General features: G+C 36.6%; 2 protein-coding genes across 3 annotated transcripts; both read right to left on the reverse strand.

The window, feature by feature from the left end:
• Positions 1-67: 67 nt before the first annotated feature.
• On the reverse strand, positions 68-19,846 carry tmem184a (transmembrane protein 184a). Of its 2 annotated transcripts, XM_006798191.3 has the most exons (9): positions 19,424-19,846; positions 19,003-19,209; positions 10,312-10,477; positions 9,305-9,395; positions 7,611-7,686; positions 4,635-4,726; positions 3,244-3,413; positions 2,955-3,152; positions 68-1,509 (listed from the first exon to the last, which is right to left on the reverse strand). In XM_006798191.3, exons 2-9 carry the CDS (start codon positions 19,207-19,209, stop codon positions 1,286-1,288), a joined length of 1,224 nt encoding a protein of 407 aa, XP_006798254.1. In that variant the 5' UTR covers positions 19,424-19,846; the 3' UTR covers positions 68-1,285. The 2 variants fall into 2 exon arrangements, with proteins under 2 accessions (XP_006798254.1, XP_087696067.1); XM_087839941.1 differs by lacking the exon at positions 19,424-19,846 and having other exon boundaries at positions 19,003-19,317.
• A 3,205-nt stretch (positions 19,847-23,051) lies between these two features.
• On the reverse strand, positions 23,052-25,651 carry psmg3 (proteasome (prosome, macropain) assembly chaperone 3). The gene is made up of 3 exons (XM_006798192.3): positions 25,512-25,651; positions 24,383-24,605; positions 23,052-23,778 (listed from the first exon to the last, which is right to left on the reverse strand). Exons 2-3 carry the CDS (start codon positions 24,593-24,595, stop codon positions 23,626-23,628), a joined length of 366 nt encoding a protein of 121 aa, XP_006798255.1. The 5' UTR covers positions 24,596-24,605; positions 25,512-25,651; the 3' UTR covers positions 23,052-23,625.
• Between the last annotated feature and the right edge of the window lie 683 nt (positions 25,652-26,334).

The following is a 26,334-nucleotide window of genomic DNA, read 5'->3' on the forward strand; positions in this document are numbered from 1 at the left end:
CACTCTGTCTGGTTTTGTATTTCCAAATGAGGCTTTTTTTCTCATTAAAACAAAAAACAAATGTGAGTTAGAGAAGGAAAACTCTTATTTTATTTGGCTGATTAAGAAACAAGAATAAAACAATTTTGAATGTTTTTATACCCAAATGTAAATTAATTTCTGCTTTCCCAGAAAGACAGGTATTATTGGCACAAGAGGGTTTAAAAATTCACAAGCATTTGTTAGCCTCTGTTTTAAAACAACTCCCATGTTTGCTAAAAGGGGGAAAAAGAAATGAGCAAAAGTCTTTTTCTCCTAGCACAGGTTTTGGTTTTATCTAGGCCTGAGATACACACAATAAATATTATTAGGATCTTTCAAATTATACTCCAAACAGAACATATCATATCATATCGAACTAATCAAATTCTGTACAGATTTCACAATCCCTGGAACATGAAATCATAATGTAAATAGTGATGTCCACATGTCCGCCTAAAAAACAAAATAAAGCGCCACTAAAAGTATTTACAACGCTGCAGGAACTGTGAAAAATGAATCTAGTAAACTGCTGTCTAGTTGCACTGAGTTTCACTCTTTAGCACACTGAGGAAATTAATGAGAATAATGTAACTCCCACACTGTAGGAGGCAGGTTTATCCAGTTTATCCCTGCTACGGTAGACACAAAGCATTGTGAAGTGCCTGCTCCAAAACTAATGTGTCTTTGAACAAATCCTTCCATTTGTCAGGAACCCGTGCTGAGGAATGCTCAGCAAATACTTCAAACAAGCAGATGCGGGAAACGGTCCATGAAGTGCCACTCCCAGCCATCTCTGGCTTCCCTGCTTCCCACCTGGAGTCACACATTAATCATCTCCTCTTTGAAACTGACATGAATCAGAGGGAGCACACTTCAGACGGCCAGAGCGCCGACAGAATGACAGAATCAGCATCGGCGACACAGCTGAAAATCCAGCAGCTTGATTTAAATAAAACACAGCACTCCAGTCTTCTCTGATAGAGTGAAGGTGACATGTCGTTCTCCTGCAATTATTACTGCTGATATGAACTCAGATCAGATATCTGGCTATTAAGCTATTCATTTTAATACGTAATCCATCATGTGGTCAAATTAGCACTGAAACGGGACAAAAGTAGGAAGCTCATCTGAAATACTGGGAAACTGAAAATTAAACACCTGGGTTCAATCCAGCTTTATGCATCATAAGATAAAGCTGTTCCTCCAGGGGGTCAGCAACAGGGGTGGGAAGGGCACAAACACCTGGATCTTGCTGGAAAAATGCCTAGTACTCATCATCAGATGTAATCAGCATGATTTTGTCAGACTTGCGGGAGCTGCCTGTGGCCACTTTTCCATTTGTGGTGGGCAGGGTCACCTCCTGTGTGGATTGCTGGGTGTACTGCTGATAGGCTGGAGAGAAGTTGTGGATGGCATCCTGCACCATGTCTCCCGGGTTTATCGTTTCCTTCAGACCACTGGAAATGCTCTGCATTGGTGGGAGGATTTCTGTAGAAAAGCAGGAACGAGGACAGGGGCACATTAACGATCAGACAAAATGAGACGGCAATATAATTGCTTTTAAAATTTCACAAAAGTGATCAATTTGGCCATCTGAATGCAAATAAATGTGAAGGATGTGAACATTTATTTTTAAAAATAATGGCATAATACTTTATTAAATCACTGAAAATTTAAAAAGGAGTAGAGTTTTCATGTACTGACAATAATGTCTATCAAAACGTCCCAATTGCAATGCTAGCAATTGGTCACAAAAAGTAATTTCATGTCTTAAAAAACAACAACAAACTAATAAACCCTTAATAATGAATTCCAGTTATTGGTGGGATCAAATTTTAATAATTCGTTAGTACTTCTAAATGTTCAAAACATCCAAACATCTGCTAATCTGTGCAACCAAGATTGGTTGATTTTTGTATTGATTTAATTGTAGAGACAAAATGGTTTTTGATCTGGTTAAGTGACCAAAAATAGGGCTTGTCGCCATCAAGCGACTAAATATTTAATTTGTACTGTCTGTTTATTGTAAGACAACAATAAAAAATAAAAAAGGGGGTGGGGGGCTGGTAAAAAAAAAAAACACAGTTTTTGGTTTCAGGGTCACTGGCTCAGGCTTACGAAGGTGTGTAACGAGAAGTGTAAGGTGTGGTAGTTAGGCATGGCTAACCAAGGTTTGATGAAACTGTAAACCAGGGGTGTGGCAACTTCTGAAATAACATATATCAACACCTGAGGAAATATGAATGTTATTGTCCCAAAGTTCAGCTGTATTCTTGAACGGGGTGACTTAAAACTAATCTAATAATGAGGTACTCTCTATAGAGACACATTTCAATTCTGAATTCAAAGAAGTTTAAATGAAACTATGCCTTTTCATCAGCATTTCCAGAAATTGTGTATGGTACGAATTTTAAGGAATGTAGGATTTCCTATATCAGGAAACATTGCAAAATGGCAGAAGACACATCTTTTAGCTTCTATTTGCAATTTTCTTGCAAGCAGCATCGCTCACTTCATCCTTTTTAAAGTACAGCGCCTTTCCCCTCATTTTCCTCTGGTTTGCTCAAAGGCAAATTTTCTCTAACTTATTAGTCAAATTATATGCTCAGCAACTCCTACAGTCACATAGTTCATGTTTGCACTAGATTTAACTCAAGTGCAAATGTGTAAATCTATAGCTACACATTTCAGTTTCTATATCGCTTAAATCAGAGGTATTGTGACTCCTCCAAGTTGCTGGTCTAAAGAGGTACAGGGCAATTCAATTACTTTTACTTCTCAGGCTTTCAGGCCAGTGTCACTCCTTATTCTCCAGGGAAGAAGGGCAATTAGCCTGGGAAGACGTCAACAGATTTTCAAGGCGAGGACAAGAGGTAACAATCAATTGTTTGTCGTTTGTTTCCTCTGTTCTCTGTAAAAACGACATCACTCACCTGGCACTTCATTTTTTTTCTGCTGGTAGACAGTGCAGGTGAAGGCGTATCTGAGGGCAATGGCAGCAAAGAACATCTCAATGCAGATGATAAAGTTCTGCCAGCCTGCCGCCACAGTACCGGCGCCAACCTCGTGTCCGTCGATGAAAAGTGCATTGGGAATGACGCCACAGCGCTCCAGGATGGCGAGGACCATTCCTTCAAAAAGACAACATTTTTAAATCAATTTATATAATTCTATAGGCTGGCAAAGAAAAGAAAAAAAAGGGGACACGCACACTGAGCTTACCTTGCCAGAAGGATAAGAAGATGACGGATTTAATCGTGAGAAACTTGAGCACCGGTTCGTACGGTCTGAGCAGGTCACTTGTTGCGAAGTAGAAAAGGAATAGAGCGTAGAGGGCCAGGCTGACTGAAATATTGTAGATGATTGTGATATACAGGTATCCTCCATTCACACTGCATGTAAAGAAAGTTGGAAGAACGGCATAGTAAATTTGCAACCATATATAGGATTTTCTTTGATAGTGTCTACTTATTTGGGTTTTGACTTCTTCAGCTCTTCAAGCTGACTGAAAAGAAGTGGCTTAAATTTGAGGACATTTCAGCCATATCGCATCTTTTTGTCCTCTTCTTTGAACAAGAGGTTACGACTTATATATATACATATATATACACAGCCTTCTTATTTTTAGGATGCATCCAGTAAACAGACATTTCTGATTGTCAGCCTGCCTTTTTACCCATTTTGCATTCTAGAGAGCCTCTCTGAGGATTCAGCTGTGACTACACTAATTACTCCCATGCAGTATACCGTGCACGGTTGGCTGAAAGCGTATAAGTAAACAATCTGTGAATCATTATAGCCTTACTGCAGAGCCTAAAGAAAGATGTGAAGAAAGACACTTATTTCTGACTGCCATTTTTCCTGTTGAAGTATATGAAGAAATAATAACTTTAAACTTCTAAAAAGCGGGTGATGATATAAAGCTGATTGGATGCTTCTATATAAAGCCCTCATTGAACTCTGTGCTTCGTTTTTGAAACGAGTGTTGTCACAGCTGAATCTTCAGAGAGAGACGGTGAATCAAGAGGCACAGAAGAGCACCTGAAAATAAGTCGGGCAGAATTTACGGCCTGCAGATTTTATAGCTTTTGATTATATGCTAAAGCTAATTTTATTGAATATATCACACTCTCCTTGTTCTGTTAAAAACCTTATTGGCACATGTGAAGCACTAAAGTATGCTGTAATTAAATCTTTCTGTCTGCAATTTATCCCCAGCTTTTGACAAAGTAAAAATGTGAAATGAAGCAATGCTTCTCCTCCAAGAATGAAGGGCTTTCATTTTAAAACACTACATTTCAGGGAAAGTTGCAAAAAGCAATAACTTCACATTATCAACAATGCCAATGAAGCTGTGAGTGTGGCTACACATGTGACACAACTGGGACAAACGCAGCAGGGCACCTGTGAAGTTTCTATCCATCAGTTTCAGCTTAAAATAAATACTTTTAATGCAACTATTTTCATCATGCCAGCTGTGAAGAGGTGATATAATTATCTCTATTTGCAAATTGTTCCCATGCACATCACACAAACAGCAAACAAGCCTTCTGGCTATCATGTGGAAGCATATGATACATGGAGAAGGAAATGCAAAGAGAGGTGGTGCTCACTTAAAATCTCCATCGTGATATTTGCCAAAGGCCTGCAGGATGATGGTGATGACTGCCATGATGGGTTTGACAACACAGAACTGGAGAGTCGCCTGAAGAAGAAATTGTAATTCAGAATGAGACATCAAGAAACTATGAAGGAGGATGTGAGAATCTGTTTGCACATCTGACAGACGAAAACAGTGTGTTATATCCCCAATCCCTTTAATGTCATCACCAGCCATTTTCCCACCTCACAAGGTATGATTTTTTACATTATATGTCGTATACACCAATTCAGTTATTGTTTGTATTTAGTACAGCTAATAAATTCCATATGACATGGTAATAAATGGGTTAAAAGACAAATAACTGTTTTATGGTTTTATGAGGGGTTATGCACTAAACCATTTTTTGGCTCTGAGAAACAACTTCCTGGGATGTCTTCTGGTTGCTGGGCAATTGCTCAAAGGTAAGAAACTGTCCTGCAACATCGTCCCATAAAACAACAAATTGTTTTTAAACATCAGTTTCTGTGCAGATTTATCATATCCAGTCTTTGAACTGCGCTAACTGCTCTTAAATCAAGCTGACAGATGCTCTAAGCAACAAAACAAGCAGGCATATTTCATACAACAAATCATTGCTGTAATTATTAAAAGATTTAAAACACCTTATCATTGTAAAATATTAATTATTTGGCTAAATTAACCTACAGGATACATGTTTTAATGCTGATCTGGATGGAAGGTGGATGAAACAACAAAGTAGGCAGCGAATTGAGACCTGCATGCATCTCAAGAGTGACAGGTGCTCTCTGTGTTGTGTATTGAAGCCAGAACTAACCAATTTGAAAGAGGTTGCTCTAAACTCCCACCACTGCTGCTACACTTGAAAGCAACAGACCAGGTGTTTTCAACTTGAGGGATTTCCAGTGACGATGGTCAGCTTGGCAAAATGGCATCGATAATCGTTTAGAACACTGATTTACTTTGAAGCTCAAGTACCAGCAGTTTTCACTTACCGTACGCCTATTCGAGTGCAAGCTTGTCACCCAGAATATCCCCAAAGCAAGTAATTTGCATGATACTTCCTGCCATGCTTAAAATTGAAAACAAAATACAGAGCCATAGCAGTGGATTAAAAGTCAACCATGGTTTGTGGTTCAAATTAATTCAGTCCAAGCAATCCACAGTCTTCATACACTTAAATACTAATCTCAGATACATGTGAGAGTGCACTGCATGATACATATGTAAGAGGACACTGTAATTCTGCATGCTTTTTCATCTCGACTAACAACTAGTCAGTGAGTCTCTTTGCTGTTTGGTGTTAACCATGTAGATTTCACACTACACACTAGAAGTGCGACAAGAAAGAATCAAAACAGTAAAGCTGAGGACACAAAAATATTGTGAAGCTCTTCAAAGCCCTGGAAAGCTGAAGATGTATGTTATTCCTCTGCCAGGGAGCTGAGATGGAGGTATGTTTTCAGAGCTTTTCGTTTGTCTGTCAGCAGGATTACACAAAAAACTATTAAACTGAGTTTCATGAAACTTGGTTGAGAAGAGGACAATGGGCAAAAGAAGAATCTTTCATTTTACAAACAGATCCAGACATTTCAAATTCTAAAACAAGGCATACGCTTTGGTGAAGGATTCGCTCACAGAGGGTGACTTCATGTCAGCCTAATTCAACTTGTGATTACAAATTTGCACATTTGATAGAATATTAAGTACAGCAACCTATTAAAATGATCAAACTACAACACTTTGTGGTCATACCATGTTTTACTGCACCTTATTTGTTTATTTGGAAGCAAAACAGCCACAATTCACATCCACGGGATTTCACTTGTGCTCAGTTTCAAGTAAATGATTCCCCAAAGCATCTGACAATGAGATAAATGACTTAAAACTGAAATGTCATCGAACAGTTTAGGATGTAAGAGCAGCTTATCCTCTAACCTTATCTTCAAGAAACACCATGACTCTAGGCTGCTTTTTCATATCAGTATTTCATTTGTTAAGTCCCCTTATAATCACAAACTGACGCGTTCTCAAAATGTGCGAAGAATTTTAATGCTCGTTACACCCGTAAATGTAGATCGAGGCCTATCAGATGTCACATTCTTCCAGTTTAAGTACTTTCTTGTAAAGAAACTCACAGAGAACAGTGTTTTCTGATTCTGAACCACAGCTTTGTGTGATCGATATGAAGTGCTTCAGTGATTTAGTTCAAATATATTAATATGTATGGCAGCCACTTAAGCTTGTTTGGAGCAACTGTCAATGACTTTGCTTTGGTTTACATAAGCAAAACAGAATTGATTAATTTCTAAGGTGCTAGATTTATAGAAAGCTTAGTATTAAGCCCTTTCTCTAGGCCTACGTTTCACTGATACACAACAAATTACAAAAAAAAATACTGGAGTATCTGGATCTATCTTCTTCTTCTTGTCTTAATTACCCCCTCGTAGAGCATTATCTTGTTTATAGTTTTACCTCATTGCAATTGCGAGATTTTCCTTTTAAAACATTTCATGGAGGACTTGTGCCAGGGCACAACGAGTGTTTATCACTTGCTTCTTATTAAAAAAAATGTTCATTTTATGCATTTTCTTTTGAAGACAGTTCTAATATCCATCAGTGTTAGACTGGAAGCTTGTGCAGCATCCCAAGACACTGGAATGAAGCACTGCGCTGACAGCTCATATCATCTCTCTGTGTTTATTATCAAGCTGCTTTCACCTGGCCTCGATTGCTTTTGTTTTCCTTTTTGTAACCAATGGATGTTATCCTCTGAAAAAACACAGAGCCAATTATAACAGCTGTCATTTTTAAGCAGTCTGAAGACTTGAAGTGAATAATAACTCGCAGTGAAGGGTTTTCGTTTTCTTTTTTTTGGATGTATTCTTGTTTTCACTTTGTGCGAGTTTATTTCAGAGGCCCGAAGGAGAGTTTTTAGAGCAGAGATAAAAGCATGATTGAAGCTTACCTGTTTGCAGAATCTCAAAAAGCCAATGGAGTAGCTCATTCCAACGAGGCAGCAGGTACCATACAGACAATTTGATCTGTCAAGTCAACAGAACATGAGGAGTTTTTAAGTTGTGTCAATACTGAAATGTCTGATAACAAAATCAAGCAAAGTACACAAAAGATATTTTTCAAACAAAAACTTAAGACATCAATTTGTTCAAGCTTTTGTGGATATTTTATCTGGCTATATTTTAGATTACTGTGAACTGAGTATATTTGGGTTTTGGATCATTGGTTTGACAGAAAAACACATTAGAAGGTATCACCTGGATCATGAGGATCTATACATATCTATATCTATTTATATAGGTATATATCTTTTTTTATTTTTAATATTTTTAATGTTTCAACTGTTTAACTCAAATATCTAAATCAACCAATGGCATTGCAGCAATCCAATGCATTTAGGCATGTAGACAAGCACGGGATAACCTATTTAGATTCATCTTCTCTTCTCCATTCAATCATTAGAATGTAGTAGTGTAGTAGTGCTTTAAGAGAATTTGAGCTCGGCTCATGGTTGTTGGTAACAACAGCTGGACTGAATATTTCAAAAATTGCCCATCTCTTGAGATTTTCCTGCATCTCTACGATTTACAGAGACTGGTCCAAAAACAAAAATATCCAATAAGTGTCAATTCTCTGGGTGAAAATGCCTTGTTGATGCCAGGTGAAATGGCCCAACTGCCTGAAGTTGAAAAAGGCAACAACAACTCAAACAACCACTTGTTAAAACCAAGATATGCAGAAGGCTATCTCTGAATGCACAGCACATGTAACCTTGAAGAAGATGGGCTACTGCTGGAAAAGAACACACCGGGTGCCACTGCTGTCAGAGGAGAGCATGAAACAAAGCTGCAATTTTACCAGAATTGGAAGATGAGAACTGGTCTGATGAATCTTAGTTCCTACCTTTCGGACGGTAGGGGTGTTGGTGAAAACAACATGAAAGCACCGATTCAACCTGCTTGTATCAATGTTTCAAACTGGTGGTGGTGGTGTAATGGTATTGGGGATTTTTTCTCGGCAGACTTTGGGCCCATTGGAACCAAACTAAAGATCGTTTAAATGTCATACCTTATCTGAGTATTGTTGCTGACAATGTTTTCCTTTTATAGCATGGTCAGCAACCATTTATAGCTTTATATGCAGTGTGTCCATATTCTGATGGCTGCTTCTGATAATGTCACAAAGCTCAAATCAGAGTTTCCATTGAATTCCTAAAGGGTGAATGATCCTTAAACAAGATAAGCATTATACATCTTGTCTCCACCAGCTCTGTCAAGAAATACCATCATTTAACAGAGATCGACATTAGAGTCTGAACACACTCGAGAAACTGGCCCCGACTAGCTGCCCTACGGCTGAGTCAGCCATAAACACAGCTTATGAAGACTGGGTAAAAGCAGAGAGATAAAGAGATGCCTCACCTATGAACAACACAGCAGTTTATTGGTAGCACTTTCACTGTGCTGTTCAAACAAAATGCTAATTCAAGAGTAGAAAACGCACTTTGGACCTTTTGGGTTCATAAAAAACAACTATAGTTGGTTCCAGGTGAACTAATGTATTTATTACTCCTAGGTCAACATAATCATTAACACTAAAAAGCTTTCCATCATGTACATGTAACATAGAACTGAGTGCACTCACTGTATAGGCTTCCCTCGGATCTCTGACATGATTGCACTCTCTCCTCTCAAATACTCAAAGGACAGGCTCAGGAAATTGTAAATGACAAAAGCTGTAACAAAAACGAAAGAGTTATTTGTCTTTTTACCGAATGTCAAACACATTTCACTGAATAATTTAAACTGTAACTGTATTTTCCATCACCTTTAAGTTTAACTTCACCAAAAAGGTCAAATCATTTTAGAGGAAAAAAACTTTCACATGATAAAAAATAATTAGTCCTACATTTTATAACAATAAATGTTTTAGTCCTTACATTAAGAAGCTTCTAAGGGTTCTGTGTCTCGGAAATCCCTTCCTAATCCTGTGTTGCTATTTAAAGAGGGATTAATGAAGCTAATGCAGATGGTGTCCAGTCAAGAGAAGGTTCATTATGTTTTAGCCGTAGCCGCTGGTGGTATTCCAGTCTTCCTGCTTCCTGATGCACCGCACTATCAATCAGCCACAAAATTGGCCTGCAAACTGGAAACTAATCGCTTGAATAATGCATTTCCTATTTTTCTTCTTTCTCAAATTACTTGTAATCCATTTTGCATATGATTCACCTTTGCCACCGGTGAAGTGCTTTAGTCTCAAAACTTCAATTCATAATCATAGGTACACTGTAAAAAGCGGCTACTCTACCTAACTGCCACCTAGAGAACAGGGTTTAAATTAGATTTGCATATTGAAAGTTGCTGCAGGATTTTCAATATCAAACCAAAATAAATTACCTTTCTTGAAAGACAGAAACACTGCAAACCAGGGAACAAAACAAATTCACCAATAAAATTCAACTCACCCTAGAAATGTAACACCTGAAATAATGAGGTCTACGCACATGAGAACAACGACTGCTGTGAAAAACTAGTTTGGCTACTTCCTTGTGTTTCTACTCCTGGCAGCCATATAAAACAAAGGCAGGGAAGTAACAATGACTGCCCATGAAGAACACCATCACCCACAGTACTGGTGCTTATGATGCTTACCTTCATAGCAGTCTCGGACAGAATCAAAGTAGACATAGTACTGGTTGTTGCTGATGAAAAGAAGGCTGAGCCAAGAATCAAAGGCATAAACTGGCACAATAAACAGGATGCGGATGATGTAGCGCTGCTCATTTGGGACGGTGTAGGATCTAAGGTGTGTATAGATCTGCAATGAAAACATAGTTAAAGCATAGGAGAACAATTAGGAAACAAATAACCCTTTTATTGCCAAGCATTAATAAAGAACCACAAAAAAGGGTTATGAATTCAATAACTTCTATAACTATAGAAGTGATGTCTGCCTTAGGGCTGTGCGATATGACCAAAATCTCATATTCCGATATAAGAATTCTATCGTCCCGATAACGATATAAATCACAAAAATGTAACATTTTCTGTAAATTATGTGAATCTCGGGCAGCTCGTCTTGCAGGAAGTGTTTCCAGCTGCGCGTCATGTAGCTGGAGTCAAGTGTTTTAAACGATGCATGAAACTATTCATTTTTAGACATAAGTTGTAAAGGCCGCCGTTTTCTTTGTGAGCATTTATTACATGGCGTGCTGCGGGGAAAAGCCTGTTCTAACGTTTGAGTCTAAGGTTTATTTTTTAGCACCTGGCGGCTCTTTTTTTACTTCTCATCCGTAAATAATCTGCTCTTTCACGTGATTCAGTTTATTTTGAAAAGTCTTAACAGGATCTTGAGCTTTATTGTGAAAGGTTTATGTGGAACATAAACAAGCGGACACGCGATGCTGTTACCGTCGTTGTTGCTAACGACAACGCATAAAAACAGGCGCTTGTCCGTCTGTAGTGTGGTTATATTAAATATAAGAGAAAGAGAGAACTTTAAGAAATGAATATAGCCACTACAGTGACCATCAAAACGATGAAAAAAATATTGCCGTAAACAGTTTATTTTGCGACACCACGAAACAAACCATAGACGTTTTTATATCGTCATCCAATATATATCGTTATATCGAAAAGCCCTAGTCTGCCTACATGTGAAAATTGGTTCAGACCTGCCTTTATTGTTCAACGAAAAACTGGTTATAAGGAGTATTACAACCTCAACTTGAAAATAATTGTTTTTTTTTTTAATTCATTATTTATGAAGTCTCAAAATGACTTGTTACCTGGCCAAAGAAAACACATATTTACATTCATATGAATCAAATACAAAGTAGAAAACCATCTATCTTTCTATGTAAATCTAGAACAGAATATGCAGTTTGACATTTATTCCCTTTCACCTTTTGAATTGACTGATAAATTCTTTAACAATTTGTTAACTCTAAATTTAACTTTAAGTTAAAAATATATCAATTTTAATGAAGATGCTGGCCAAAAAGAGCTTTTGTATATACTGAATCCATCATTTAAATACTAATAGAACACTAGAAAGTGTGCAGACAACTACGCTAATGACATCCACATAAGAAGTGAGGAGTTGGCAAACCTAGAGTACAAAACAGAGACGAACAAACCACTTCCTACTCATAAACAACATCTGTTGATATTTATTAGAATAGTCACTAGACTTTCCATAAACATGAAAAAGGTTAAGGATTTACTACAGGGTTGTTATTAAGTGGGGATGATTTATTGGTATGATTTAGATAATTCAAAACACCAAGTTTTATATGTTAAATGTCAGTATGTTATTAGCTTAAAATCAATGTGTTTATCTATATCAGTAGCAGAGATGAAGATCATATCACATTTTATGACCGGGTATTTCAAGAGTCAGTTCAGCCTCCATAAGGCTTAGATTTTTTTAATCACTGCATACTGATAATAAACTTAACAAAACTGTAACTCACCATTGTTTAATGTCTTTGGACTTTGAAGTTTTTACTTTATGGTTACTTATCAAGTTTTTCAGCTTATCAGACATCCGTAGTGGAGAATGGTAACATAGGGGTGATAACTAATTCCTTTTTTTTCTGTAATATACTTACATATCTATATTATTGCTAATATATATTGTAATATATCTATATCATGGCTAAAGCACTTCTGGATGGATGCAAACTGCATTTCGTTGCCCTGTACCTGTGACATGTGCAATGACAATAAAGTTGAATTCTATTCTAATTCTATTTTTCTACAGAGAAGAAACAATATAAACCACAAGAGTGTAAACACTAAAATGCCAGGCTCCCAGGAGCAACCATATCATCATTTTCTTTTTAATCTGGATGGTATTCCTCGCCACACTGTATCTTGCCCTGACTGTTCTGTCTGCCACAATGAAATACTAGAAGCATGTTGTGTAGAATAAAGAGAAATTACCCAACGCCCATTTTAATGACCTCCCCAAACAAAGTTACTGACCACACCCTTACATTGTACAGCTCTTACTTAACAATATGATCAGTAACTGGACTTGGTTTCAATTGAATTATATTTCAAATGTGATGTAGTGTATCTGGCAACACACACATATCACATGGCAGACAACTTAGCTGTAGTTTTTAGACTTTATATAAAAATCATCACCTGACAGGATAGTTTTACAATCAATGAGTCGTGTTCAAACAGTGAATCATTTTTCCAAGCTCCTACTTAAAATGAAGTATGGATAATAAAGTTAAGAAAGTGACTGGGTTTTACTATGTGTTTATGTTATGAAAAAATATTAAATGTAATTGTTCCTTTTGATGCTCTAAAGGTGACGTAATGCAATGCCACCCCGGGAGTACTGTCTAGTACCATCGAGATTAAGAAATCCACAGCAAAATGCTGCAACATAAAGCAGTTGGGAAATATGGTGGGGGTTATATCCCAACTGTTTGTATCACTGAAATTTAAACTGATACAGTCTTGTCAAACTTATAATCATAGGAGTAATTGAACAGAACAAAACCCAATGTTTATACTTATATCAGATTAAAATTAGTCTGTTTTGTATAAGAAAAACTTGTTCACAGGTTCTGTGGTAATGTAATGATAACGCCTTTAATAAGCAGCTAAACAATGGCTGTTAGTACTAAAATATAGTAGTGAAAAAAGTTTGGCTCCTCCCCCCTCCCTTTCTGATTTTTTTTATTTTTTTGCTTGTTATCACATTTAAATGTTTTAGATCATCAAACAAATTTAAATATTAGACAAAGATTAAAAAAGGTAAACACAAAATGCACTTTCTAAATCAAGGCGTTTATTATTAAGGTCGAAAAAAAATCCAACCCTATATGGCCCCAGAAAAAGTGATTGCCCTCTAAACCTAATAACTGGTTTGACCACCCTCAGCAGCAACAACTGTTTGATGAGTCTTTGACAACACTGTAGAGGAATTTTGACATACTCATGTTTATAATTCTGGTATGACGTTCCTTTTCTGAAATGCCGCGTTACTTTTCCGCCAGATGTAATAGGATAAACCTTCCAAAAGATGTAAACTTTTGTCTTGTCAGTGCACAGAATATTTTCCCAAAATCTCTGGGATCATCCATCTGTTTCTTGGCAGATGTGAGATGAGCCTGTGCATTCTTTTTGTTCAGCAGTGGTTATATCCTTGGAGTTCTCCAATGGATGCCATTTTTGCCCATTCTCTTATTTGTTGTTGAATCATGAACTCTGACCTTAACTGAGACATGTGAAGCCTGCGGTTCTTTCATGCTGTTCTGGGTTATTCTGTGACCTCCTGGATGAGCTGTCAATGTGCTCTTGGAGCAATTTTGGTAGGCTGGTCATTTCTGGGAAGGTTCATCACTGTTCCAAGTTTTCTCCATTTGTGGATAATGGCTCTCACCATGGTTCACTGGAGTTCCAAAGCCGTAGAAATTGCTTTGTAACCCTTTCCAGACTGATAGATGTCAGTGACTTTGTTTCTCAGGTTTTTCTTTAGATCACAGCATGATGTGTTGCTTTTGATATCTTTTAGCCTGCTCAACTTTGCCAGAAAGGTTTTATTCAATAATTTCTTGATTTAACAGTCTGCCAGTAATCAGGCCTGAGTGTGTTTAGTGAAAATGAACTTAGTTTTCCATAAAATGTGGTTAATCACAGTAAATTCATGATTTAACAAGAAGCGCAATTACTTTTTCCACACAGGACCAGGTAGGTTTGGATAACTTTTCTCCCTTAATCAGTGAAATCATCATTTAAACACTGCATTGTGTATTTATTCAGGCCATCTTTGTCTAAAATAAAATTTGTTTAATGATCTGAAACATTTAAGTGTGACACATATGCAAAACACTAGGAAATCAGGAAGGGGCAAACACTATCACACAACTGTAACTTCAGTAACTATAATGTAAAGGTTCTTGATTTTCAATTAACATATTTTTTCAATATCTTGTAACTAGAAAAAGTCTATCTAAAGCCATTTTAATTTACAAGCGCTTGTAGTGCCATTTTCAAAGTTACTTTTTACCTAGACAACATTAAAAAACAAAACATGCCCAGCTAACCTTACAATTACTGTAATTAATTACCAACAATTAGAAGCAAAAAGGGTTCTCTTGCTTAAATGTATCATTTAAACATTCAAAATGTGTCTAAAGACGTATAATAACACCCAAATTAGCATATTGGAGTGAGGAGCTTTCAAAGTTGGAGTCTGATCAATGAAACAAAATTGTAGGTGTGCATTGGAGCTAAAGAAGAAAAAAAAAGCCACAAGCAAAGCAAACCATTTGCTACTCAGCATCCATTGATATTTCTTGGTCAAAACAGTTACTATACTTATGATCATGAACTATATTTACATAAAAAAGCAAGAGTTAAAATTTACTAATGAGCCCAGCTAGAGAGGTTGTCACTAGGTGGAGACCATTTAGTACTGCGGGTACTCTACCTAGAAGGGAGTTCTGGGCTACAAAACCACAAGTACGTGGTTTTTAGTGGCTATTGAAAATCATGTCACATTTTATGACGAGCTATTGCAAAAATCCAGGTAATTCCATAGGGCTCCCATACTTCTTGTCAGAAGTCATGTATACTGATAACAAACTTAATAAAACTGTAACTCACTTTCTGAAAATGTCTTAAAAAAGGAAGTTAGTGATGTGTAAGTGTCAACTTTAAGCTTATCAGACACTCTTATACCGATAATAACTAATGTTCCTTGTGTTTCTATAGAACAGACAAGACATATCACAAAGAGTGAACACAGACATATCAAACTCCTGAGTGCAACCATGTCATCTTTTTCTTTTTAATCTGTATGGTGTTATTTCTTGCAGCACTTTATCTTGCCGCGACTCTTCTGACTGCCACAATGGAATACAAAAGTACAGAGGCATGTTGTCTAGAATAAAGAAAGATAATCCACCCTCCCACACCCTCCCAGAACATTCCTGCTACTAAATTACTAACCACACCTTACATTGCGGAGCTCCAACTTAAGTATATGTTCGCTAACTGGACTTTGTTTTAACAAACTGGTAAAAAGTCTTAACTTTTTTTTTTTTACACACATATGCATACACATACATACACACACAGTTGCCTCTAGAAACATGGTTGACGACACGTAAACTAACACATGCACCATATGGCAGACAATTCAGCTATCATTCTTATCAGTGACCTTTAGCTTTTAGACAAAGCTTTACATAAACACGGAACAATTATTACACCAGTGAGTCACATTTATTGATTACTACTGTTAATATGGTTAAGAAAGGGATTGGCATTTTCCAGTCTAGTCTTAAATAAATAAAATGGAAATAAAACACATATCTGTTAGATAAGTAGTGGAAAGTCTGAGGAAGGTTCTTCCTTTGAGGGCTCTTGGGTAATGCAACGCTAATACGTAACCACAGTGGCTAAGACCGTCAAGATTAACAAATTGACAGTAAAACTGTTGGGAAATATGGAAGAGTTATATCTGTAGTAGTGTCTCTTCAGCTAAAAAATAAAATTTCACTGAAAAATCAGTCAAATTATCTCCTCAGTATTGCTATACTATTGCTAAAAATGGATGCAGTCAAGCACAAAGACCTCTTAAAGTAGAGTGATTATTAAAGAATAAAGAGAGACATCATTTTCTGCTAATAACTTAAGATTCATTCTTCATAAAATGACAATTTGAAGAAAGAAAAAGGACTAGCAGTTTAAATTTCCTCGGTAAACGCAGACACTTATGACTCATCAGTCAGCTACCTCTATATGAGAGGTAATCCAATTAATCCCACCAAGCTCAAGTCAATTTAGCCTAAAAATAAAAACATCATTATTTCAACTCTGATCATACCGCCTCCAATATTTGTATGATTGTTTTTGTGGTTATTTCTGGATTGGCTGTAGCTCAGGAGGTGGAGCGGAAGGGTGATGGTTTGTTCCCTGACTCCCCCAGTCTGCATGCCAAATATCCTTGGGCAAGGCACTAACCACAAGTTGTTCTCTGATGCATCCATCGGAATATGAATATATGTGAATGTTAGCTAGAAAGCACTTAAAGGATAGAAAGTTCTTCTGTGAATGGTTGAATGTTGTATAAAGTGCTTTGAGCGCTCTGCGAGAGTAGAAAGGCACTATATAAGAAATAATCCATTTAGTCCATTATGTTTGATCTTTTTTAATTGTAAACTGAATAGCTTCAATTTAAAAGGTTACTAAAGACTTTAAAACAAACATTGTTGGACATTAGAAAATCTGTGATGAGATTTTTTTTAATATAATTTTGGGGTATCTTATCAAGACAAATTGATTCCAGTCACTCAAAAAATAACTGCCACATTAACTGATACAGAATAATTACAACTTCACCTTAGACAAGCACACAACTAGTCTGTGGATCACAGAACTTTCTCTACATTAAATGAGCTATAACCTTGTGTAGAGCATAAAGGAGAAATCCTTCAGATATATCATTTTCAGTCATTTTTGTCACAAATTTATGCAAAGCCAAAAAGATGAGTGGTGACGGCACTGGTGTTTATGACAACCCTTCAGTGTACGTGGTAATGGGTGTGTTTAAAAGCATTTTGCAGCGCTGTAGGAAATTGAGAAAATTATTACCAATTTAATTTTTTTTTCACATGAATGCAAAAAAATGGCATGAATGGATCTAAAAATCTCACTTATGGCACTTTACTCAGCACATCCCCATTTCAGCCTACACATTAAAGGCTGATTACTGTGAAAACGGTGGCCATCATTTCACATATAGTGAAGCAGACTGTAGAATGATGCCCTAAATTTGCTTTAAAACACAGAAATATATATCCTTTCTGACTCTGCAGGCAAATCGTAGTTGTGTGATGAAAAATGGCTTCAGCCCACAGTATGGATAAGGGAAAAATGAATACACAAATAAACTAGAACAGGACTGAATCTAAAGTATACGTGGTTGCTAAAGGAGAATGCCTCCTGGAACACATAATACAGTCATAAAACATGACATAAATTCAGTCTGATGTTCTTAATCCCAAATGCTTCATGTTGCAAAGGGACCAATAAGCCCACCACACACACTTCACAGATTGCTACTCCAAAATGCACTGGAAACATTATAGCACAGGATCTAAGGTCATTGTCGATATGTGTTTAGTATTCAGAATGTGAGTTTAAGAGTCTATAGCAATCCTCTGGAGCGGAGTCAGATGAAACACCACCAGCATTGCAACACTCCTCCTGCAGACCGTTTTATTCCCTCCTGTGCTACACAAAGGATGTCGGTTACAAGCCAGCATCCTCCCTGTGGAACACTTGTTGTTTATTTGTTCAATTAAGATGTCTTGCTGGCAAGCGTTTGGCCAAACATGTACTATATTAAAAAGATAGAAAACCAATTGGCTCGATACTGTGTCACAAGTCCCTAAACACAGATTGCTTTTTGGTTTACTGATTGCAACATTTTAATGCTCTCTATGTCACAAACTTATTTATCTACATAAATAACGTGTCTTTCGTTCATCACACTACCTAATATAAATATGACACTGCATACATTTAGTCCAATGATTCTTTATGGGTGCATAATCAGTATTTAGGCTATAAGATCAGTGAACAGGAACACAAAATCCTTTTTCTTTATAATGTGGAAAATGTTATTTTAAAAAAAAATCAGTTGGTTTCCCTGCTGATGGTGCACAGCACTCTTTGGCATTCACTATGAGTGAAAAAAACATAATGATCAGCTATCATCTCAGCACAGTGGGCACATCAACCACACATGCGGAAACACTTCTTTGCAGCAGTGATAAAATGGTTTCTGGGTAAAGGTAGTCTGTGGTGAGCCACTCATTCATCGTGGCCATGTTCTTACCCATGTAGAGAGGGCTCACTGTGCATTCATTGTCCTGTAATAAGCTTGGGTATTTTTGTCAGTTTTAAATTAGTAGTCAACAACAACTAAAAAGTAAAACAACGCTCACACTCACAACAAGTGAGGAAGTCCAACCAAGTTAGGGACTTACTTACTTACTTGCATGGGAATAAATACCTTTAAATTAGATAAGAAAGTGCCAGGGTGAGAACAAAAACAAATAAACAGTAAAAGCGGGGAAAATGAAGTCACTGCACTAATAAGCCTTTAGGAATAGAATAATTTGTTTCTGTCCTCTGGACAGGGAAGTGCAGCACATCTGTTTCTGTTACATTAAAATGGTGAGCTGAACTCTCTTTATGCGTTTGCATCTTTGAGCGTGTGATGCTTTGTAATGCAGTGATTTTAGTTCTTTTCACGTATTTACAGTGATTTACACGAAAGCCTTTTGTGAAATGGTGCATACTCACCTGGTGACAAGTTATTAGCAAGGCAGACCAGACGAATATCCCTGAGAGGACCTGGGCAGTCACTGTGTTTAAAAACATCCCATTCTGTATGATTGCTCCGTTGCCTGATACAATAATGGTCATGTTGGACATGCCTGACTTTGAAGCATCCAGGGCAGACGAATTATTTTCGGTTAATGAAGCCATGTCTTCCGAAGAAAGGTTCATCTGAAACAGAAAGAAAACACACCAAGTCGGTTTAGTTTTTTTTTTTTTTTTACAGACAGTGAGCACACGGCCCCTCTGTGTTTGAATAAGTGACTGCATGCTGCCCATTAGGCACAATACAAAAAATGCAACAGTGTTTACTAAACGGACACAAGAAGTGCTATTTTTAAAGAAACTATATGAATGTGGTTCAAATGATCTTATCGACTCGTACCTTCTTTACTGTCAACAAAGAGATCTCCTTGTCCCGGAGAGGGCGGAAGTAGCTTTATCGCGTTTAGAAGTCACTGTCCACGAGCCAAAATTACACGACGAGCTTTAAGGGTGAAATATATTTCAGAACAGCTAAACGTGACAATTTAGGCCCATTTACTAATCGCTCGTTGACTTCATCCGCGACGCAGTCAACAAACTCGACTTCCTTGTTTGAGGCAGGTGTCTCGCAGAGGTCGAAGTCCACACAGTCGGAGAGCATAAAAAATGCTTCTATAGAGTATACAGATATTGCGATAGAACCCGAATTTACTGCGAGATGCCACGAAATAACAAATAAAATTATAAACAGCAGAGATTTGAACGTATCCTCGAGTGGCGACTCTGGGAAGCGGCACAAATCAACAGGTTTACAGGTGGAGGGTTTACGTGACCTGGGCTTGACGCCTGTCGTCATCACGTTGCTTCAGTGACAGAAAGTGCGGCACATTTCCGCTCACAGGTGCGCTTACACATGAGGCTAGAGGCAGAGGTTCGCATAGAGTTCAGTGGTTACGTGAAAGGCACATCAGGATCACCCATCATCATCATCTATGACACAGCCAAGGATATGCACCCAGACTCCAAGAATTATTGGTGAACTGGATGATTGCACCGACTGTAGCAGCATTTGCTGGCCTCCTCTCATATTATATACATCATGTATAACAAGACCACTGACTGTTGCTGCAAAATCACATAGACGGTGGCAGGACTTTCTTTAAAGGAGCCTGGACCAACAAACTCAGTGACACCTTGTTGCTGGTTTTGTATAATTAGACAAACATCATCTTATTCTTTACGTTGTCATATTATTGTAAAGTTTTGGTTATTGACTTTCCGTTTCTATGGGCTCTGCCTTCTGCCCTATTTATGGGGAAAAATCTAAGATAAGATTCAAAGATAAGACGGTATTCTCTGATGGATTTAGATGAATGCTCAAGCCTCTCATCAATGAGGAGCGCCCCTATGCAAAGTTACATGAAACAACAGGAAATTGGATGAACGCAGTGCTTTATTATGTTCCATTTCTAGTTCTACATTATTCATTTCTTTAGATGTTTTATTTAATGATGATGCTTTGACAAAAGTTGATAAATTTATAGTTACTTCTTGTCTTCTCTTCAAGGCAGACCCTGGGAGGAATTTGAGGAAGGTTACTTGGCTATGAAGATAATAAAATATGTAAAATATGACCTGGCCTCATTAAGGGAACATCGGGTGATATGACAAAAAGTGCTATTCAGTAACTGTTTATACTATTTTTATGAACTCACAACTTGTGACTGAATATTTAAAAAATGTTGTCTTTGTCTTTTCCTAATAATTTTTCCTTGACGTTAGTATAAAGAATCATGAGGGCAATAAAAGCTGTGAAAGAAAATAACGCCCAGTGCTCCAAAAATGCTTCTGCTTTATTTTACTTGATAATGTGACAGTGGACATTGTTGATGTGACTCATTTAAACTATGTTGGCTGGAATAAAAGTGGATAACAGTGAAAAATATCATTAATTAAAAAAAATAAAACCAAAAAAACGTAACAGGAAAGAATTCAGTTGCTGCTTTGTTTTCAAACTTATACTAACGTTAGTTAATTTATGAATATATTTTGAAACTGCAACAAGTTGTTTAACCCACAGGCAAACTATGAACACAGCACTTTAATAAAATCGGCTGGTAATGATGTTGTTGCCCTGTGAGACGCACTTTGTAACGTTGATTTAGAAAACTGTCTTGCTATACAAAGATAATTAGCTATAATAAAATGATCAAAGTGAAGAGGGCTGTAGTGTATCTCAATTTGCATTATGGCGTTGCTGAGAAAATGCTAATAATACTTACCCTTAACAAGTGCAAGAGTTAAAATTGATCATCTCTTTAAATGGAAAGCAACCATATTTATTTTTAGTTCATTTCTTTTCTAAATTCCAGCCTTGGTAATCAAGTGATATTATATCACCTTTATTTATTTCAGACAAGATACGTCCCTATTATTATAAAAGGGAAAGAAATTAACAAAAGTACTTTTGTTATATTTATACTGACTGCAGACCTATGAAACAGAACAGTGAGATTACATGGGTTGGGTTTTCTCAGATGGACTTTTTGTGGTCAGTTTTTATGTCGACAATGCAGTTTCAGTATTTCAGTTTGTTTAAATCATATTTTTTGAGGCAAGTTCTTATTGAACGTGAATGAAAACAAAAACATTAGAAAGGCACAAATTGTTTGATTTAGGAGAAACACAAGGAATTCATCACGTTTTAATTTAATACACCATTGAAATGTCTGCTTAATCTTTTGTAAACATGAGAAAGATATTCTTTTGTAAAGCAAGAGCCTGGAATATGTTCAATTCAGAAACCAGGTAGTTAAAAGTTTTCTGCCATGAAGAATGTTAAAAATATAAGATGGCATTCCTTTTAGCTTCATTTGATGCACTTACAAATTCACACACTCAGGCACTACTGCTATGCGAACTGGTTACGCAATGCTAGTCTGTGAGGGTTTTAGTTTCATGTCTTAGGATGAAATTTGGACGTTGAAAATTGGACATAAATATGCAAATTGCTTTATTAAATAAGGTGCATTTATATTTTTGCTACATTGATTTGAACAGAACATGTAAACATTACATTCTTGAAATGTATATAATCTGAGTTATAGATTATATACATTTATGTTTTAGGACAATTCAGTATTTTTGTAATTTTCTCTCTCTATGCCACCAGTTTTGTCCCATTTCCATTTCAATCAAACAATCAAGATATGATAGAAGTAGCACGATGAATTTTGAAACGTATAGAGTTATACTCTCTGCTCAGATCCAGCCAAATGCTGCAAAACTGATCAGACAGTGCTTCACAGTACAAATGGATAATGACCAAAAGAATACTGCAAAAGCAAACTAAGAGTTTTTCAAGGCAAAGTCATGGGATATTCAGCGTGCAAGCCAGTCACCTGATCTCAACTCCATGGAGCATGCTGTTGCGCTACTGAAGACAAAACTGAATGCAAAAAGGCAGTAACTGAATGTAGCTGCAGTAAAAGTCTGAAAGAGCATCTCAAGGTGAGAAACATTTGGTAATGTCCGTGGGTTCAATACTTCAGTCAGTCACTAACTGCATTTTAAGCCTCTGAAAGTGGGAGGCCTTGGATAAAAGTGCGTCTAACTCCTAAATAGTTGCAAATCAAAAAGACAGAAAACCAATTGCAAATCATTTCGTAAAACCACTTGAATTAAAGTTGACAGTCAGCACTTCAATCACAATTTCACTGCTTGACTTAAAATGCCTTGTTGGGTTGAAGCGAGAAAAAAAAAAGTGTCAGTTTCCAAATATTTATGGACTTGACTATACAACTTCACAAATGTAACAAAAATGAAGTATTTGTATATTACTATCAGAAAATAAAATAATTTTTAGATGGCTAGAATAAAATAATATTTTAAGAAGGCTGGTCATTTTTCTCTGAAATGAAATGAATATTTTCAGGGGTTTGGTCTATAAGTCCAGGATAAGACATCTGAAGGCTTTTCTTACTCCCATCTTACATTTAAACCAAAAAAAATGACGAAGCAAAACAAAATTGAGCATACTAATTACATTTAATGCATATAAAAGTTAGCTATTGTTCTGATATCAAAGCTCAAGTAGTGAGATGTTATAGAAACAAATGAATAACAAAATGTACTTGACAAAACCAAAGCTCTTATCTTAACCAAGCTCATATGCATCTTTAAATTCAGTTGAAAAAATACAAATGAATCATATGTTCTATAAAAGGCTTTTTTTCACAAAAGTACAAAGTTCTGAGGATGATGACAAAAATAATCCAGAGTGTTAATAATGACCAAAATATACAGTGATAACATCATTTTGCAAACCATCACTTAATCAGCACACATTGAGCTTTTGAAAGCAAAATAACATGCAGAAAATCTTTCTTTTTGACAAACAGTTAATTATGCGTTTCATAAATTATGTTTTGTGGAAGACAATCTGCTCTGCACATTTATGTCTTGGAGACATAATTGTTTTAATCAGATTAATTTTTGGAGGAGTTTCATTTTAAAAAAGATGCCGAGATAAAACGTGACAGTGTATCCAGACGAACTGTATTTTACGCCGCCTACAGGCTTCATGTCCGTTTTAATTACTTCCTACCAGACTTGACAACTTTTGATCATCTCTTTAATTTGTTTTATTGCATCTATGGAGGAATCCTTCAGTGCCAGTCCCAGCAAGACAGGCCGGTTGCCAGATTCCTGCGACACGAACATCGCCAGGTTTTTGGCACAGACATGTGTCAGAGGCTAGAAAGAGAAAAATCAGGCATTAGATTATCACCAAAGCATTATTTGTTCAGTTCGCTTAAATCACACACATTATGACTACAACTAATTCATTTGTTGAGGTTCCCCTGCAGGGAAATCATACAACACACTTTAATTTTCTGTGTCATGACTATAAACTTCATAAAGCCTGTGTAATGACCTCTATGTACTTTCTCACTCAATCTAAAACAGTTGTAAGCATTGTAAGCATTGCAAGTATCACCATTTAAAATGGCTAGAGGAGCAAAAATAACAAAAAAGTATTCATAAGCAAGTAAACTTTGTATTAATCCAATAAGACACTGATACTACTTCTCCTGCAATGTATGACTGTGAGAAAATGACATGCTCATGCAGAGATGAAATAGGTTTTCTTGAGTAAATCTTAACAGACCACTGAGCTTCAGGCCTGCACACATCTAATTTCGCCACAATCCGCCTGAGCAGTCCAGAATCAATCTCATTTGCCCTTTAACGGCATGAAATGAGATACCCTGTGTTGCAACAAGTCTGCCTGATGTCCCGTGAACAAGTTTGCATCACACTGACACGATATTTGTGTGAACAATTTCAGCCAGTGTACCTCATCTTTGCCCAGCAGTACTTTTGTAGAGAACGTTGGGGTGCTTAGATCATTAGATCTGGAGTCGGGTGTGACAGAGATCAATGTCCCAATTTTGCCATACTGAGTGAGAACTACAAATATGTAATTACTGAACTCTGTACAGACGACTTCTGTTGGAATCCCATTGACTTCTCTCTGAGCTTGTTTCGATCTGATGACAGACTCAGACATTTTGTTAACCCTGCACAGAAAAAAAAGACAAAAATATGTACATGGAGTTTACAATGCAAGAGTATTTGCAGATTTTTAAAAAATTTAAACACAATATTTTAAATATTAATTATATGCCACATGTTGTGGACAGGTTTAGTTTCCCACAGCAAAATTATACATCTGGAACTTTATACACCATGCAACTATGCTTACAATGACTATCACAATTTCTGTAGACCTAAGATAAATTCTTCAAATTGCATTTTCTATTACACCTAGAGTTTATTATCTCATATGACAATTAAACCGGCCCTTTCTCTAAAAAAAACAAAAAAAAATCATACCACTATTCAAGTATAATAGGTACACATTAATGCTGCTAATCATGCCATAAAATAATCTACCAAAATGTTTCACTCATGTATTTATTTAGTGTGAACTTCTAGGTTTGTGCAAATGCAAATGCAAAACCCTCTCCAGTCAGCTTCAGGTTTTCTTGATTACTAAAGGGCTTGCTATGTGTTGCATCCTCCCTGTTGTTTTTGTGTGCATGCTCGTTTTAAAACTGCACATCTGGTAGTTTCAAACCAGCGCTACAGGCATTTCTGACCGTGAATATTATCTCATTTATTAGCAAATTACATTTTCAAACTAATAAGCTATCAGACTTTTCAGATACAATGCTGCACTAAGTACAGCTAGAAAAAGCTTGCTTTGAAGAATTATGCCCTTACTAAAAACAACGCATTCAATCACTTGGATCAAAAATTGACTATGTGTTATTTTCCTACCCTGTCGTTATCAACTCCCCACAAGGGATGCTGCATGCTCAGAGGCTAACGTTAGCTACACAGCTAGTCTGAGCTCAGACAATGTATTAACCGATGGAATAAAAATGCACACGTTTTCCCCCGTCTGTGAACAAATTCCTCACCCTGTGTCTTCAGCTGTCCACAGTTTAAACTTTACTCTTCACAGAATCGCCTCACTTTAACTCAACTTCAGCCGTGCTCTGTCATTCAGCCTCCACCGTGAAAACAAACCGAAACGAACGTGCCTCGTTTTGTTGAGCGCGAGTACTCTGCGTAATGACGTTTTGACGTCACGCTCATTCCACCTCAGGACAAAGCGAGCAAGGAAGAAGCGCTCGCGGTCAGGTTGAATGCAAACTAGATTTGTATGTAAGCAACGTTATTGTAGTTAACTAAAATTAAACTAAAAAACAAAAATACATGTGAAAAAATTATTTTGGTTAATTAAAAAAAGTATTTCGGTTTTTGATAAGAAACAAGATACAAGTAAAACGATTTTATAAATTTCAAAAACTAACTAAAATAAAATAAAAATGTAGAGGAAATATCCTTAGTTTTAGTATCTGTTAGTTTGGTTAAAAAATATATTACAACTTATCTGATGAGTTATTGAAAGGCATGCATATTAATACTCTGAATGTCTACAATATAACATCTTTCAAAAAATTCATAAAGTTCCAAAATCTTGCCTTCGACACATGCCCTCCATACAATAATATTCAAAAACACTAAAACTAAAATTGACACTAATAAAAACTAAAATAAAAACCAAGCATTTTTAAAAAAATAAAAGCTTAACTGAAATAAGAAAATCCGCTTGGCAAACTAATTAGAAAACAGAAAACTATAATAACTGCATATAAGTCAGCATAAAGTGCAAAGAACCTTGATTCAAATTCATATTTATGTGTGGTTCAAACTATTTGTTTTTGTGAAATAAGTAGC

This window comes from Neolamprologus brichardi, chromosome 4 (assembly GCF_056152115.1).
Source record: "Neolamprologus brichardi isolate AB-2024 chromosome 4, ASM5615211v1, whole genome shotgun sequence".
Classification (NCBI taxonomy): Eukaryota; Metazoa; Chordata; class Actinopteri; order Cichliformes; family Cichlidae; genus Neolamprologus; species Neolamprologus brichardi.

Excerpts from the sequence above, each read along its gene's own strand:
- tmem184a (XM_087839941.1), bottom strand. The coding sequence starts at position 19,317 with ATGGGCAGCATGCAGTCACTTATTCAAACACAGAGGGGCCGTGTGCTC. Across the intron at positions 9,396-10,311 it reads TGTCCGAGACTGCTATGAAG|CTTTTGTCATTTACAATTTC; the intron begins GTAAGCATCATA and ends TTTTTGTTACAG. Across the intron at positions 4,727-7,610 it reads TTTTGAGATTCTGCAAACAG|GCGACTCTCCAGTTCTGTGT; the intron begins GTAAGCTTCAAT and ends TTTCTTCTTCAG.
- psmg3 (XM_006798192.3), bottom strand. The coding sequence starts at position 24,595 with ATGTCTGAGTCTGTCATCAGATCGAAACAAGCTCAGAGAGAAGTCAAT. Across the intron at positions 23,779-24,382 it reads TACTGCTGGGCAAAGATGAG|CCTCTGACACATGTCTGTGC; the intron begins GTACACTGGCTG and ends TTCTCTTTCTAG.